Source organism: Ranitomeya variabilis, chromosome 3 (assembly GCF_051348905.1).
Source record: "Ranitomeya variabilis isolate aRanVar5 chromosome 3, aRanVar5.hap1, whole genome shotgun sequence".
NCBI lineage: Eukaryota > Metazoa > Chordata > Amphibia > Anura > Dendrobatidae > Ranitomeya > Ranitomeya variabilis.
The window spans coordinates 445,681,046-445,698,751 of record NC_135234.1 but is presented as its reverse complement, the minus strand read 5'-3'; the positions used below and the strand labels follow the sequence as shown (position 1 = coordinate 445,698,751).

Here is a 17,706-nt window from a genome sequence, read left to right as displayed (position 1 = left end):
TATATATGTTTTAACGAACATTTGAGCACATAAATCCATTAGATGTCGGGTTTTTTCAAGCCTGCGAGAAAATATCGCTGTACTGATGCCATAAGGATTACATACGGAGGATGACATGCGCAAAATACGCTGCCACACCCTGCCTACGGATGACATACGGACCACTATTTTGGGAACATTTCTGCGTATTACGGCCGTAAAAACGTACCGTATTTTCATACACTGAGTGTGACGCCGGCCTTAAAAAGAAGCACAGAGGGCATGAGATTTCCATATTCCATCAACTTTGCTAGAACTGTAAGACGCTGTGTTTTTGATGCAGCAAAAACACACAGCATCAAAAATTCACCAGAAACCATGTTACCATGTAACTATAGGATAAGTAATGGATAGGTGTATCATAGAAGCCTCTCCATTAGTAATCCGTGGGCTTGATGTCACCTGACAAAACAAAAGTGACATCAACCCCACTAATATTAACCTCACTTGCCACCGTGCTACAGGGCAATTGGGAAGAGCTGGGCAAAGCGCCAGAAATGGCGCATCCAATAGATGTGCCTTTTCCGGGCAGCTGCGGGCTACTCATTTTAGGCTGGGGGGGGCAATATCCATAGCCCCTTACCAGCCTGAGAATACCAGCCCTCAGCTGTCTGCTTTAGCAAGGCTGGTTGTTAAAAATGGGGGGGGGGGGGGAGACCCGACGACGTGTTTTTCTTTTTTTTTAATATATTTATTTAAATACCGTATATACTCGAGTATAAGCCAGCCCGAGTATAAGCCGACCCCCCTAATCTAATTTTGCCACAAAAAACTGGAAAAACTTAATGACTCAAGTATAAGCCTAGGGTGGAAAATGCAGCAGCTACCGGTAAATGTCAAAAGTAGAAATAGATACCAATAAAAGTAAAATTAATTGAGACATCAGTAGGTTAAGTGTTTTTGAATATCCATATTGAATCAGGAGCCCCATATACTGTAATGCTCCATAAAGTTTATAATGGCCCCATAAGATGCTCCGTATTAAAATATGCCCCATTTAGCTGAGAGTTTTGCCTACCTGGTTATCAAAAATACAGGGGAACCTACGCCATTTAAAAAAAAAAATTATTACAACGCAGCAGCTAATGAATACACCCATCATCTGCTCCTGCTCTCGCTGTTATTAGAGGCAGCAGGTGTCGCATGATGGGAGCAGTAGTCCTATCAGCTGACACCAGTGATTGGAGGTTAACTATATACGTACATGTACCTCTGATCACAGCTGAGTGCTCACACTGTCTTTTGACAGCGTGGAAATTGCGGCTCTCTGACCAGCGGGGATGATTTCACTGCTGATCAGAAGCGGTGTTTGCTGCGCTGTCATGGACATGACAGCCTGGCAAGCATTGGATGTTCGGCCCCTCATTCAAGTGAATGTGGTCTGGCTTCGGGTCCAGGTACTGTTCTGGTACCCGAACCTGAACTTTTTGTAACTGTTTGGCCAAATCCGTAGGACCCAAACATCCATGTGTCCGCCCATCTCTAGTAATAATGGACGATCAAAAGATCGTATCTACATCAAAATGGTAACAATAAAACCGTCAGCTTTGCACGCAAAAAATAGGTCCTTCTCCAGCCCCAGGTCCCAAAAAATGGAGACGCTAAGGGTATGTGCACACGATGCAGATTTAGTGCAGAATTGGTGCAGAACTGCAGCAGATTTTTCTGCTGCAGAAACGCTGCAGAACTGCACTGTGATTTACAGTACAATGTAAATCAATGTGAAAAAAAAAAGCTGTGCACATGGTGCAGAAAAATCTGCGCATAAACGCTGCAGATTTCAAAGAAGTGCATGTCGCTTCTTTTGTGCAGTTCTGCAGCGTTTCTGCACCACTCCATGATAAAAATCTGCACTGGTAAAATCTGCACAGAAACTGCATCAAAACTGCACCTGCGTTTTCTGCCAGGAGATGCAGATTTAGTGCAGAAAATTCTGCACCACATTTCCTACGTGTGCACATAGCCTAAGGTCCCAGAAAATGGTGCCTTTTTTTTTCTTGCAAACTTTATACTTTTTTCACCACTAAAATAAGAGAGAACCTATTCATGTTCGGTATCTATGAATTCATAATGACCTGGAGAATTGTAGGGGCAGGCCAGTTTGAGCATTTAGCAAACATAGTAACAAAAAAAACCAAAAACATACAATTGCAGAATTGTAATCATTTCTACAACTCCTCTGCACTTAGAATTTTTTTTCCCGTTTTCCAGTACACAATATGGTAAAACCAATGTTGTCACTCAAAAGTACCATTTGTCCCACAAAAAACAAAACCTCCCATGGCCTTATTAACAGAAAAGTGCAAAAGGAGATTTTTGTGTACTCAAAGTAAAATCTTTTTCTCCGAGCCAATCATTGGGGGACACAGGACCATGGGTGTTATGCTGCTTGCCACTAGGAGGACACTAAGTAAACACAAATAATTAACTCCTCCTCTGCAGTATACACCCCTTGAGTGGCCAGTAATGACCCAGTTCGGTAGTAAAGCAGTAGGAGTATAATAAAAAGCAAGACAAGTAAACTATGTCAAAAACTGAGGAACAAACCACAACAACAACCAGCCAATAGGCTAACAGGGTGGGTGCTGTGTCCCCCAATGATTGGCTCGGAGGAAAAGATTTTACGGTGAGTCCACAGAAATCTCCTTTTCTCCTACGCCTCATTGGGGGACACAGGACCATGGAACGTCCTAAAGCAGTCCCTGGGTGGGGAGCAATTGCACTGCTAAAAACCCCATGTACCACTGGCTTACTGAGGTACCGCTGTCTGCAGAATGCACCTGCCAAGGGCAGCGTCTGCCGAAGCCTGGGCATGAACGTGATAGTGCTTCGTAAAGGTATGCAGACTGGACCAAGTCGCAGCTTTGCAAAGATGTTGTGCTGATGCCTGGTGCCGAATGGCCCAAGAAGCACCGACCGACCGAGTTGTATGCGCCTTAATCCCTGCTGGGACAGGGGTGATCCTGACTCAGTAGGATTCCTGAATAGTGGAGCGAATCCACTTGGCTAGACTGGCCTTTGAGGCAGGTAGACCTTTCCTATGTCCCTCTGGAAGCACGAACAGGACATCCGACTTACGGAAGGGAGCCGTGCGAGATATGTACCGCCAAGAGCTCTAACTACATCCAGAGTATGGAGAGCTTTCTCGATACGATGGGTTGGTGCAGGACAGAATGACGGCAAGACAATGTCCTCATTTAGATGAAAAGAGGAGACGACTTCAGGTAGGAAAGAGGGAGAAGTCCTCAAAACTGCCTCGTCTGGGTGAAAAATCAGAAAAGGGGGTTGGCAAGAGAGCCGCCAACTCAGAGACTTTCCTGATTGACGTAATCGCCACTAGAAAGACCACCTTCCATGAAAGGAGGGTGAGAGAGATGTCCTGCAATGGTTTGAAAGGGGCCTCCTGAAGAACTCCGAGAACCAAGATAAGATCCCATGAAGCTAAAGGCATTCTATAGGGAGGGACAACCCGGGAGACTCCTTGAATGAACGTATTAACCGGCAGTCTGGAAGCGATCTTTCGTTGGAATAGAACTGACAATGCGGACACTTGTCCCTTGAGCGAGCCTAGGGCAAGGCCTGACTCTAAACCTGATTGGAGGAAATCCAGAATGGACGGAATGGAAAACAACAGAGGAGAACGTCCATGGGCATTGCACCATGAAAAGAAGATGCGCCAGGTGCGATGATAAATGCGCATGGATACGGGTTTCCTAACACGAATCATGGTGGAAGAAACCCCTGAAAAGAATCCGGCTTGGGCTAAAATCCAGGATTCAACGGCCAAGCCGTCAAAGACAGAGCCCCGGAGTTCTGGTGACAAATCGGGCCCTGTGAGAGAAGATCCATGCGATCTGGAAGTCGCCAGGGAATGTCGGCGACCATTTGGACGAGTTCCGCATACCATGCTCGGCGCGGCCAGACCGGCGCGACAAGGATCACCGGTCTCCCCTCTGCCCTGATCTTCTTGATGACCCTCGGGAGCAGAGGAAGAGGAGGAAATATGTAAGGCAGCTGGAAGCGATGCCACGATAGAACCAGATGTCTGCTCCGATGGCGCAAGGATCACGGGATCGAGCAATGAACTGGGGAACCTGGTTGTTTAGTCTTGAGGCCATGAGATCCACATCCGGCGTCCCCGAGCGAAGACAAATCTGCTGGAAGACTTCCGGATGGAGGGACCACTCGCCCGAGGCAAGACCTTGGCGACTGAGGAAGTCCGCTTCCCAATTCTCCACACCCGGTATGTGGATCGCCGAGATGAGTGAATGATTGGTCTCGGCCCAGCGTAGGATGTGGGAGACTTCGAGCATGGCTGCCCTGCTGCGGGTTCCCCCTTGCCGGTTGATATACGCCACGGCTGTGGTGTTGTCAAGATTGGATTCTGATGGGATGGCCTGCGAGAAGGTGGTGAAAATTGCGTAAGGCAAGTGTGATGGCTCGAATCTCCAAGATATTGATTGGAAGACGCGACTCTCGTGTGGACCAACGACCCTGTGCCGTGTGGTGATTGAAAACTGTGCCCCAGCCCAAAAGGCAGGCATCGGTGGTCACCACTAACCAGGACTTCCCTTGGTTCAGGGAGGACTGTAGCGTCCACCACCTGAGGGTCTGCCTGACCTGTGGGGACAGGCGAAAACGACGGTCGAGGTAGAACGGACTCCTGTCCCAGGCTAACAGCAGAAGGGGACGGAGATGGAACTGCGCAAACGGAACGGCTTCCATCGCCGCAACCATTTTCCCGAGGATGTGCATCGTGAAGTGAATGGAGTGAGGGACTGGGCAGGAGAGCTTGCGCGCTCCCTGTTGTAAGGACAAGACCTTCTCTGGAGGGAGAATGACTAACCCGTGGGAAGAGTCCAAAATCATGCCCAGGAAGCAGATTTGCTGAGCCGTCACTGGAGATGATTTCTCGAAGTTGATTTTCCAACCCAGGCGAGAAAGAGAATCCACGGTGATACTTACAGACTCCTCACAGGCAGAATGGGACGGACCCTTGATTAATAGGTCATCCAGATACAGAAGAACTACCACTCCCCGAGCGTGAAGGATGGCCATGACAGCTGCCATGACCTTCGTGAAAACTCTGGGTGCAGTGGCGAGTCCGAAGGGCAAGGCCACAAACTGGAAGTGTTCGTCCTGGACTGCGAAGCGCAGAAACTGCTGATGACAGGGAAAAACTGGGATGTGTAGATAAGCATCCATGATGTCTATGGATGCAAGGAACTCTCCTTTTTCCAGGGACACGACAACAGAACGGAGCGAGTCCATCCTGAAGTGTCGGACCCGCACAAACTTGTTTAGCAGCTTGAGGTCCAGTATGGGCCGTAGAGTCCCGTCCTTCTTTGGGACCTCGAATAGGTTGAAGTAAAACCCCTTGAACCTTTGGTCTCGAGGAACCGGAAAGATGACACCGTCCCTTTGAAGCGCCTGTATGGCCTGAAGATGATGTGACGCTCTTGATTTGGGGGGAGAGGACTGGAAGAAGCGCGGAGGGGGGATAGAAGAAAACTCGATTTTGTATCCGGAGGACACAAGCTCTCTGACCCACTCGTCGTGAATGACAGAGAGCCAATTTTGACGGAACGAAAGAAGACGTCCGCCTACTTTGTCGGTGTCTGCCGGACACGTCGACGAGTCATTGTGTAGAAGGTTTAAGGGATGCGGATGCCGTAGGGCCAGAAGGTCTCGGTCTGGGTTTCCAGGAACGGTTCGGTCTGTATGAGACCTGGGGATTTCTGTCTTCCCGAACCAGGGGAAGTGGATGACCAACTGGAGTTGTTACGAAAGGATCGGAATCAAAACTGTTGTTGACTCCGAAAGGGCAGGGCAGGTTTTTGCTGAGGAAGAAATTTACTCTTCCCTCCGGTAGCGTCAGAAATGATTTGGTCTAGTTTCTCCCCAAATAAACGGCCAGCTTGGTAAGGTAAAGAAGTCAGCGACTTTTTAGAAGCAGAATCTGCTCGCCAATCGCGGAGTCACAAGGCCCTCCTGATGGAGATTGCGTTTGCAGCCTTATCTATGGAAGCATTAACTACGAAGTCTCCGGCCTGAACTATCTAGTTAGCGAGTCTGGCCACCTCTGGGGGAAGATTACTGTTGTGGACATAGAGGTTAACACCTCTGCCAAGGCGACCATTGCCTTAGCCACCCAGATAACAGCAAAAGATGGAACGAGTGCTGCTCCCGAGGCCTGAAAGACTGAGCGAGCCAGTTGGTCAATTTGACGGTCAGAAGGGTTTTTAACTGATGAACCGTCGGACAGAGATAGGACTGTTTTGGATGCGAGTCGCGATACAGCATGATCCACAGGAGAGAGAAGCAACTCCTTCATCAGGTCCTTGGAGAAAGGATATTTAGCTTCAGTGGCCTTTTGAGCCGTAAATCGCTTATCCGCGTGTTCCCTGTGTTTTTTGGACAATGTCCTGAAACTCAGGGTGATTAGCAAATGTCTTTTGGACGCGTTTAGTCTTTTTAAAAGACACAACGTGTTCCTGAGTGGATACAGATTCCTTGTCCACCATTAGTGTTTCGTTGACTGCCTCAATAAGGGAGTCAAGTGTCTCCTGACCGATCGAGGAGTCTTGGGTTAAAGATTCCTCCGACACGTATTCCGAGTCATGTACGCGGCGACCCTCGGAGGGAGGGGGAGCGAGAAGATGAGCTCGCAGATGCTGAAGCGTGAACGGGGGACAAGGGAAGGTTTCTTTTCCTGGAACCCCGAGATTCCCATAGTACAGTACGCCCCCTGTGGTCGGACAGCCCCGTATCGGCGCCAGATTCCGTCGCGGTCGACGGAGGGGAGTTCTGACTTAGGGAGGATCCCCGGAAAGAGTCCAATGCCTTGACCAAAGAATCCATTGAACGTGACAACGAAGCGGCCCACTCAGGAGGGTTAGGTTCAACGGGGTCGGTGGAGGTAGAAGGCGGCTGTGCACAGGCCAGGTCACAGTTCTGGCACAAAGAGGTATTGTAGGCACATGGCAACGCAGAATTGCAAGTGGCACATGAAGTAAAAATACACAGTGTGCTTTTTATTGCCCCTTTTAGCCTCCTTAGATTGAGACATAGTGTATGTCTATTCTCCAATAAACTGCGATAGCAGGGCTATGGGTGCAGAGAAGGGGTTAAACTTTTCCCTATGGAGTGGAGCAGCTTACCCACGGTCCTGTGCTGGTGTCCCCGGGGAGGAAGAGAGGGAAAGTAGCGTTTTCGGCTGATTTTCCCGCAGAAGTGGAGTCCCAAGATGGCGCCAGAGATTTGCAGGGCTCTTCTCGTTCAGAGCGAGAAGCGCCTGAGTAGTGGGCGGGGCTCCGGCGGTGGGCGGGAATTTTAACTGCGGCCTAGTCGGGCTGAAGAAGCCAGGGACTAAATTCATGGAGCCGGCCGGCGGAAAGCGCCGGAGGCCGCGATGCCGCGTCTAATGATCGCCGCTGGCTTCTAGCCAGCGGTACCTCTCCCCAGGGACCCGGACCGCATCTTCCCACGCAGGCAGCATGAGGAAGGGTATTACTCACCAAGGAGGGATGCCGCCTCCAGCTCAATCGATCCTCCCTATGCCGGGGGATGGAGAGTGTCTGTGCGTGTTCAGATGTGCCTGCCGCAGGGGACTTACGGATGTGCCTGCCGCAGGGGACTTACGGATGTGCCTGCCGCAGGGGACTTACGGATGTGCCTGCCGCAGGGGACTTACGGATGTGCCTGCCGCAGGGGACTTACGGATGTGCCTGCCGCAGGGGACTTACGGATGTGCCTGCCGCAGGGGACTTACGGATGTGCCTGCCGCAGGGGACTTACGGATGTGCCTGCCGCAGGGGACTTACGGATGTGCCTGCCGCAGGGGACTTACGGATGTGCCTGCCGCAGGGGACTTACGGATGTGCCTGCCGCAGGGGACTTACGGATGTGCATGCCGCAGGGGACTTACGGATGTGCCTGCCGCAGGGGACTTACGGATGTGCCTGCCGCAGGGGACTTACGGCTACTGTGGGGACAACATGATGCCGTCAGGTGAGGGCTTAGTTGCGGAGGAGCCCGGGAGATGCACATAAGAGGTATACTCTATGTGCTCTCCATCTTACAGGGGGGAGATCGGGACCATATAGGAACCGTCTCCGTAGCGTAGATTAGGCGTGCCCCAGTCGTCGCAGGAGAGATACGGGGAGGTATACTCGCCGTGCTCGCCTGTTGAAGGTTCGAGGGGGAGAGCAGACCCTGAAAAGGAATCTGTCGCCCCCTTCACTCCGTTGTTTAAAAAATAAAAATTTACAGAAAATAAAAATAAAAAAATAAAACCGGTGGGGGTCTGAAAAACAGACCCAAGTGCCTCCTATAGACACTAAGCAAGAACTGGGTCATTACTGGCCAGTCAAAGGGTGTATACTGAAGAGGAGGAGGTAATTCTTTGTGTTTACTTAGTGTCCTCCTAGTGGCAAGCAGCATAACACCCATGGTCCAGTGTCCCTCAATAAGGCGTAGGAGAAAAAAATATGACTCTGGGAAGAATGGGAGGAAAAACAAATGCATATATGGAAAACCTCATGGTCGTGAAGGGGTTAATTTTCATCACCAAGCTACTCCACCTCTGTAACCCCCTGCATGGCTCTTGACACTGGCAGCACAAGAAACTTTGTGTGTGGTGGCATTTGGAGCTAAAAGGATCTCAGGAGAGGAAGTTAAGTTAAGAAAGGGGTTGTGGGATGAGGTCTTCATTAACTGAAGAGGTCTAAGGGATTCTGTTATTTTGAGGTATAGTTTGGCATATCAGTAAAATTAGGGGATTTGGACTGAAATTTTTATTTATTTAGGTTTCTGGGGTGTGACTATTTGGAGTTGATAAATTGGGAATTGTAGTAGCGAGAAGCCAACAATGTATTGGCAGGAGAATTTGTCATAGCAATAAGGGCAGGATGAAGAAGGAAAGAAAATGTCTATAATCAGAGAAAATGTCCCCATTGTTCTGCTATGTTGTGCTCATAGTGTAAATGACGACTTGATGTGTTGGAAGAAAAAAAATAATGAGAAGGAATATAATAACCCATACATACATTTGCAGGATGAATAACAAAGTTCTAGGAAAAGATGCTTCAAAATTCCAACTTCACAAAGCATGAAACTATTTACCAGAACAAGTATGTCAGGAGACTCATTAATTGTTGTGTATTCTGCCTCTAGCTGCATCTGTGTGGTAGTCTCTTGTATAGTCTGCAGGATGAGAATATTCTGCACAGCGTCTGTATACACTGGTATGTGACCATTGTGTGGTGCATTATAAGCTACATTAAATGGAACGGGTCAGGGGCAAGAATGATCAAAACGACAGTTCTTCTGGGTAAGCACCGCCATTTTTCCACCCTCCGACCCCCCCCCCCCCCCCCAGGTTTCAATTTCGGATTTGCCCGTCGAGTACATACACTTACTGAACAGACTTTTAAACACTGCAAAATACCTGAAGAACAGCCTTTTATATATTCATTTTCAAAAATTGCCTCTCTGTGATAATCCTCTATGAAGGAAAGTCTGAGTAGTAAGGTTAAGTAAATCGAGTAAATAACAATGAAAATGATGAAAACCCTTGGACCGGGTAGTTTCATTATTGAAGTCATAGCTCTATAGCGAATACAAACCTCTTGTTTTTACCTGTTACTGTGTCGGGGGCATCTGTGTTGCTGCCTCGTTTTATTAGTCTAGCCGCAAAGCTATTCTCATCGAATGAAGTGCCATTGACAACAGGGACATCATCAAAAGGGTTCACGGACTGATCAGAGGACACGGTGATGTACTGGACAGCAAGCCACAATGCTGTGCTTCCTTCATGATCCTTAAGTTCTAAATCTAGTCTAACAAAAGAAGACATTGTCAAAGCCTCACCACCAATCTGTATCTAAGAGGACATGTTAAGTACAATGCAGAACATGTATTAGAATAGAACCTGAAATCAATCTGTAAAAAAAACAACTAAGACATCAATCTTTTCTTACTTACTGTTTGCATTGAAGCAGCTGGTTAAACACATATTCGTTTCTAGAAAGAATCGCTGTATGTAGAGGAGTCCTGAAAATAAGAACAAGAATTAGGAGACATCTCCACATAGTAGCTGCTCGTCAATGGGAAGGAAAATATTAAACATCTGCTGTTAATTACAATGTCACAACATCCAAACGTAAAGGGCGCCCACAGTTATATTCATCTTTTAGACGTTTGGTAACAGTGAAAAATACAGAATTTTGCCTTTTGGTTCTTTCTTTCAAGAAGGGTCAAAAAGGGAATACTCTCCAGCAAGCAGCTACCCATTAATTATCAAAGGAAATGGGTCATCTGATTCATGATGCCCAAAGTATAGGCAGCATAAATCAAAGACTGGCTTTACAACTATTCTATGCTTCAGGGGGCAGGGGATGATTTTAGTACAAAAGAGGAATACCCATTGAGGACATTGTTACTTTTGAGGAACATGTCTTCAAATGACTCTTATATTTGGTCTGTCATACACAGGGTCAAACAGTCAGTAAGCAGTTACTCTCAGGAACAGTTCTATCTCACAGTATCCATGCTATACAAATGGCAAATATGCATATTAAAATGTAGCTATTCCACCACTTGTTTTCTTCAAAGCCATCACCCGGGGGAGCATGAAATCAATGAGTTCTGCCATCTTGACCTGTGTAATGTTAACGCTCTAATCACGCGAAAACTCTAGAAGTTCTCTACGTGCAGCAGATTATCATGGATGTCATCTCACTGCATCAGTAAGCACAGTTCAGACATATTCCATGGTATTTAAAACAAGTGACAAGTCTGGGGTCTTTTTGGCAGTGTGGCAAGAGTCCAATCTTCCATCAACACAATGGATATTTTGCTCAGCAGCCCAGCTCAGAATGTTAGGTCGTCTTCCAATATTTTAGGAGGGCTTTATTCACAGTTGTTTGCCATGTGCATGTCATCTGACAGCACATAGATATGATATTCCATGGGGCTGATATGTCAGGTTTTCTTTACTGACTGAGGGTCTGCATGAAAAAAAAATTGAGACATGTCCAACTGTGGTCCGTTTTGAATATAAAAAAACTCAGTCATACAAGCAAAAGGATCAGTGAAAAAAAACATACACTGATGAAAAAAGGAGTCGCACAATGGTGGACACAAAATGGAAATGAATGCATGAATAAGGCCTAACTCAATTTTTTTTAATCTATAAAACAAGTATAAGATATTTGACAATCCCTGTGAGACAACCAGATATTGAGGAGCATAGGTGAAATTAACCCTTAATGTGCTGTGATATATGTGATGCAGTAACCCCTGTGACAGGTAGGGGGCGCTGCATGATCTCCCCAGTATGCGCTTGGAGGCGTGATGGTGTAGAGAGAAAGTTTGGCAGAATTGTAAATGGCCAATATGTGTGTTGCAGAGGAGGTTACTCTGCACTGTCAATCTGAATGTAAGTTGGTCTGCTGGGACCTGTAGTCCCTCAAGAGTTTGTGTTATGTGTATAGTTCTCATGGGAGATTGGCAGGGCTAGTCATGAGAGATGGGAGGGTCAGACTAGCCACACACACACTCCCACCCAGGGGAGTGGTTACCAGTATGTAACGTATATAAAGTAAGCTGCGGAGACACCATCACGTGTTTCTCAACGCAAGCAATGAATAGCCAGGCCTTTCTCCGGGAAGGAACAACCACGGGAAGGGCAGCATCCAATAAAGGAGTATATCCAATAAATGACCACCTATGCCAAGCATGGTATCCATCCACAAACAGCTGTTTCGGGGTTTTTGCCCCTCATCAGTGTGGAGTAGGAAACTGGCTATTAGGAGCAGTGCCTGGTGAAAGGCTATGAAGGAACAGATGAATGACCTCGGGGAGACCAAAACATCCAACACTGCGGAGACACCATCTGGATCACTGCGTTGAGAAACACGTGATGGTGTCTCCGCAGTGTTGGATGTTTTGGTCTCCCCGAGGTCATTCATCTGTTCCTTCATAGCCTTTCACCAGGCACTGCTCCTAATAGCCAGTTTCCTACTCCACACTGATGAGGGGCAAAAACCCCGAAACAGCTGTTTGTGGATGGATACCATGCTTGGCATAGGTGGTCTTCCTTTATTGGATATTCTCCTTTATTGGATGCTGCCCTTCCCGTGGTTGTTCCTTCCCGGAGAAAGGCCTGGCTATTCATTGCTTGCGTTGAGAAACACGTGATGGTGTCTCCGCAGCTTACTTTACATGCGTTTGCATATTTCCCATAAGGGATGGGGGCAGTGTTCTGGATCACTGCGTTGAGAAACACGTGATGGTGTCTCCGCAGTGTTGGATGCACCAGTATGTAACGTGACCAGGGTGTGGGTCAGTGTTCGTTGTGAGCTCCCTGTGTCTGGAGCTGACCGGTGAAGGTGCTGGATCGTCCTAGGAATGACTAGGGTCCTGTGAGCACCTGGAACCGAGGAACCTGATGTATGGATGGTGCTGGATTGTCCTAGGAATGACTAGGGTCCTGCAAGCACCTGAGATGGTCGGTGCTGGATTGTCCTAGGAATGACTAGGGTCCTGCAAGCACCTGAGACCGTGAGACTTGGCTTCGGGTGGCCTGGGTATTGGACGTTCCCGGCTGGGGAAGGACGTCCTGAAGAGTACCCGGACTAGGCCACCAGGCGGGGTCCCGGCTACCTGGGTGTTGGGAGGTCCTGCGAGGTGGACCGGATCCCTGAATAGCACGAGGTGAGGACCGGGATCTGCGGAGCCAGGGACAGTTACTGTGTGGGGAAGCTGGAGTCCTTCGGTGAGGTCTGGACTGACTACTGGGTGCCGACCAGGCAAGTTGGGGATCCCCGTTAGGCAGCTTACCCAGAAGAGGTTAACGGAGTCGGCATGAGGAGCAGGAGCTCCCGTCAGGTACCAAAGAGACTGTTGGTGCCTGTTGTGTTTTATGTGATATAAGTAATGAACTTTGCATAACCCGGTTTAGGGCATATTCAATAAACCACATGGACTGTTTTGTTAGAAAATTGTGCCTGGCTACATTAATCCCGCGCCAAGTGAGTGTCCCCCAATACACTCAGTAAGAGAAATCTTACAGTGCCCATTTAAAGCAATTAAATCAGTCTGTGAAATGAGAGCCCCAAAAGATCATTCAGAGTGAACAAAAAAATCACTTTATAAACCGCTTTCCACTTTAATTTCTGCAAAGTGGATATGTGAAAAAGTCTTTGTTAATTAGATAGCCCCACAGTAAAGCATAAGCCTACCTTCCTTTACAGTCCTGCATGTTGGGATTAGCTCCTGCATGCAAAAGTGCCTCAGCAATTTGTGCTATATCGGACATGACTTCCAAAGAGTGGTCCTTCATTGTGCAAGCAGCGACCAGATGGAGTGGAGTCTCTTGTTCCCCAAGTGTAGCAGAATTTACAAGTGCACCATTTTTAATGAGGAAATTGGCAGCAAACTTATCATCTGTTGAAAAATAAACAATTTGACATTCATGATAAAGCATACAATAGAAATAGAATACCAAAACGTACCCTGTAACTAAAACTAATGACTACTCACCTCTCTGGATTGCTTTGTGCAACAGACTCCAACCTTTCTTGTCTACCAAATCAACATCTGCCCTACTGTTAACTAAGGTCGTGGCTATACCCTCTAGCTTCCGAGACAGTGCAAGATCCAGGGCAAGATCTCCATTTTGGTCCAGCTCATTTAACTTATCAGGCAACTAAAAAGAAAAATTAAACACCATTATTTTGCTGATCTGAATTCTCATGGCAAAACAAAGTAATGCATCTGGCCCGGAGTAGTCATATTGTGACATACACATTACATGTAGTATACTAGGGATACACAACAGAAGGACTTGGGGGCTCTGGTTACAAGTAAGCTGAACAGCAGCACTCAATAATAATAAGAATAATTTTTATTTATATAGCGCCAACATATTTCTCAGCACTTTACAATTAAGCGGGGACATATACTCAATGTCAGGCAGCAGCCGCAAAAGCAAACAAGATCACCCAAAAGAGGTACAGAGCAGCGGTGAGTATATTATTACACCTACACTATTACATATACAGTCACATGTAAAAGTTTAGGCACCCCCGGTCAAAATTACTAATCACCCCCCCCTTTCGCCCCAATCGAAATAAATCAATAAAAAAAAAAATAAAACCTACACATATTTGGTATCGCCGCATTCAGAATCGCCCGATCTATCAATAAAAAAAAGCATTAACCTGATCGCTAAACAGCGTAGCGAGAAAAAAATTGGAAACGCCAGAATTACATTTTTTTGGTCGCCGCGACATTGCATTAAAATGCAATAAAAGGCGATCAAAAGAACGTATCTGCACCTAAATGGTATCATTAAAAACGCCAGCTCGGCACGCAAAAAATAAGCCCTCAACCAACCCCAGATCATCAAAAATGAAGACGCTACGAGTATCGGAAAATGACGCAATTTTTTTTTTTTTTTTTTTTTATTTAAGCAAAGTTTGGAATTTTTTTTCACCACTTAGATAAAAAAATAACCTAGTCATGTTAGGTGTCTATGAACTCGTAGTGACCTGGAGAATCATAATGGCAGGTCAGTTTTAGCATTTAGTGAACCTAGCAAAAAAGCCAAACAAAAAACAAGTGTGGGACTGCACTTTTTTTTTGCAATTTCACCGCACTTGGAATTTTTTTCCCGTTTTCTAGTACACGACATGGTAAAACCAATGATGTCGTTCAAAAGTACAACTCGTCCTGCAAAAAATAAGCCCTCACATGGCCAAATTGACGGAAAAATAAAAAAGTTATGGCTCTGGGAAGGAGGGGAGTGAAAAACGAACACGGAAAAACGGAAAATCCCAAGGTCATGAAGGGGTTAAGTAGCCTGTTAGGGTTATGGCTTGTTCACTATCATTGTTAGGAAAGACCAGGTGATGCAAATTTCCCAGCTTCATAAAAACCAAGCCTCGTCTATCCTTGTGCCAAAAAACGGCAGCCATGGGTTTTTCTATGCAGCTGCCTAACACTCTGAAAATGAAAATGGTGGAGGCTAGGAAATAATTTTTTTTCTTCCCGTTTTCTAGTACACTATGTAATAAAAAGAATGGTGTCATTTAAAAGTACAACTCTTCCCACAAAAAACAAGCCTTCATATGTCTATGTGGACGGAAAAAAAAAAAGAGTTATGACTCTGGGAGGAAGGAGAGGAGAAACTGGAAACGAAAAAAAAAAGAAAATGGGCTAGAGCATGAAGATGTTGAAAAAAAGGGCTAGAAGCTTTTCTCACAACAAATGGCATTGTGGGTTATAAGTAATCTAACTATACTTAATGTTCGATTGTGTGAGTAATTGGGAATCCATGTCTGATCACTATAACTATTATAACATTGCCATCTAAATTAATAATATACCGTATATACTCGAGTATAAGCTGACCCGAGTATAAGCCGACCCCCCTAATTTTGCCACAAAAATCTGGGAAAACTTATTGACTCGAGTATAAGCCTAGGGTGGAAAATGCAGCAGCTACCGGTGAATTTCAAAATTAAAAATAGATACTCCATACCATTCATTATGGCCCCATAGATGCTCCACATAAAGCTGTGCCATATACAATGCTCTGCACCGTTGCCCCATAGATAGCTGTGCCATATATATAATGCTCTGCACCGTTGCCCCATAGATAGCTGTGCCATATATATAATGCTCTGCACCGTTGCCCCATAGCTGTGCCATATATATAATGCTCTGCACCGTTGCCCCATAGCTGTGCCATATAGTGCTCTGCACCGTTGCCCCATAGCTGTGCCATATAGTGCTCTGCACCGTTGCCCCATAGCTGTGCCATATAGTGCTCTGCACCGTTGCCCCATAGCTGTGCCATATAGTGCTCTGCACCGTTGCCCCATAGCTGTGCCATATAGTGCTCTGCACCGTTGCCCCATAGCTGTGCCATATAGTGCTCTGCACCGTTGCCCCATAGCTGTGCCATATAGTGCTCTGCACCGTTGCCCCATAGCTGTGCCATATAGTGCTCTGCACCGTTGCCCCATAGCTGTGCCATATAGTGCTCTGCACCGTTGCCCCATAGCTATGCCATATATATAATGCTCTGCACTGTTGCCCCATAGCTGTGCCATATAGTGCTCTGCACCGTTGCCCCATAGCTGTGCCATATAGTGCTCTGCACCGTTGCCCCATAGCTGTGCCATATAGTGCTCTGCACCATTGACCCATAGATACTCCACATAAATCTGTGCCATTGCTGCTGCTGCAATAAAAAAAAAAAACACATACTCACCTCTCTTGCTTGCAGCTCCTCGGCGCCATCTTCCCGGCGTCTCCCTGCACTCACTGATCAGGCAGAGGGCGCCGCGCACACTATATGCGTCATCGCGCCCTCTGACCTGCACAGTCAGTGCGGAGAGACGCCGGGAAGATGGCGCGACGCCCGGCGTGTGGAACGAGGACAGGTGAATATGCGATACTTACCTGCTCCCGGCGTCCCGCTCCTTCCCCCGGACAGCTGGTCTTCGGTGCCGCAGCCTCTTCCTCTGTCAGCGGTCACCGGCACCGCTGATTAGAGAAATGAATTATGCGGCTCCGCCCCTATGGGAGGTGGAGCAGCCTATTCATTTCTCTAATGAGCGGTCCCACGTGACCGCTGAACAGGGGAAGAGGCTGCGGCACCATAGACAGTGGGACGGGCAGGGGGAGCGTCAGGAGCCCCGGAAGCAGGTAAGTATATGACAGTGCTCACCCGCCGACCCCACCACCGATCATGACTCGAGTATAAGCCGAGAGGGGCACTTTCAGCCCAAAAATTTGGGCTGAAAATCTCGGCTTATACTCGAGTATATACGGTACATATATTTATGCTATAGAACCTGCAGAAAAGACAGACAGCAGCCACAAACTCCACCTGCACCCCTTTTTAGGAAACTAACAATAAAAGAGCAACAGTTCGCAATCTATTGCAGACTCTTTCATTGATTTTGTGTCCAAGTTCTATTTTTGCTGTATTGTTACCATACCTGGGAATCCATTTCTATCAGATACAAAAAAACAACATCTTCTCTTTCCACTTTAATTGCTTTATGTAATGGGAATTGAGTCTTTGATTTAAACATTTTGTACAGCAGCTGAGCACTCATTGAGCTGAAGTCTTCCTTTCTTAGGTCATCCTAAAGGTACAAGCAAAGAAAATATCAATTATCATGCATCTGTCTACTACAGCATAAACAGTGCTCAGCGTAAATGAGTACACCCCACCAGATTTGTCAGCAAACCTTTATTTTCCTTTCAGATTCCACATTTTCTCTGGGATATCATTCTACAAAATACTCCCACAAATGTTGACCATTGATTGTAAATAAAATTTATTATTTTGCACACCCAAAAAAGGAAATTTTCCAAACAAAATCATTAAAGACCATGTTGCAAAAATGAATACACCCCAATGAAAGTCTTAGGACCAAAGCTAATGCTCAGACTATAAAATTCAAATCAACAAAAATTTAACCACATCTAAGTACAATTATTCATTAAATGTGTCAATCAGACAACTGACTGTAAAATGCTGTTACTTAAAGAAAACCCTTTCCGAATTTATGCAGTCAGCAATGGCACCACAAGGAAGAGAAATGTCACGAGTACTTGTGCAGCGTCCAGATGTTACTGCATAGT

At 46.6% G+C, this 17,706-nt stretch overlaps 1 protein-coding gene across 2 annotated transcripts in view; it reads right to left on the bottom strand.

Annotated features, from left to right (window-relative positions):
- The window catches only part of ANKFY1 (ankyrin repeat and FYVE domain containing 1), a 67,385-nt gene that overhangs the window by 20,229 nt on the left and 29,450 nt on the right, over nucleotides 1–17,706 (bottom strand). For both annotated transcript variants that reach the window (XM_077296489.1, XM_077296488.1), the window contains exons 6-10: nucleotides 17,055–17,204; nucleotides 13,585–13,750; nucleotides 13,284–13,488; nucleotides 10,024–10,092; nucleotides 9,679–9,878 (exon numbers count right to left, since the gene is read on the bottom strand). In XM_077296489.1, the coding sequence (XP_077152604.1) occupies nucleotides 9,679–9,878; nucleotides 10,024–10,092; nucleotides 13,284–13,488; nucleotides 13,585–13,750; nucleotides 17,055–17,204 (790 nt within the window). The remainder of the gene's footprint in view (nucleotides 1–9,678; nucleotides 9,879–10,023; nucleotides 10,093–13,283; nucleotides 13,489–13,584; nucleotides 13,751–17,054; nucleotides 17,205–17,706) is intronic.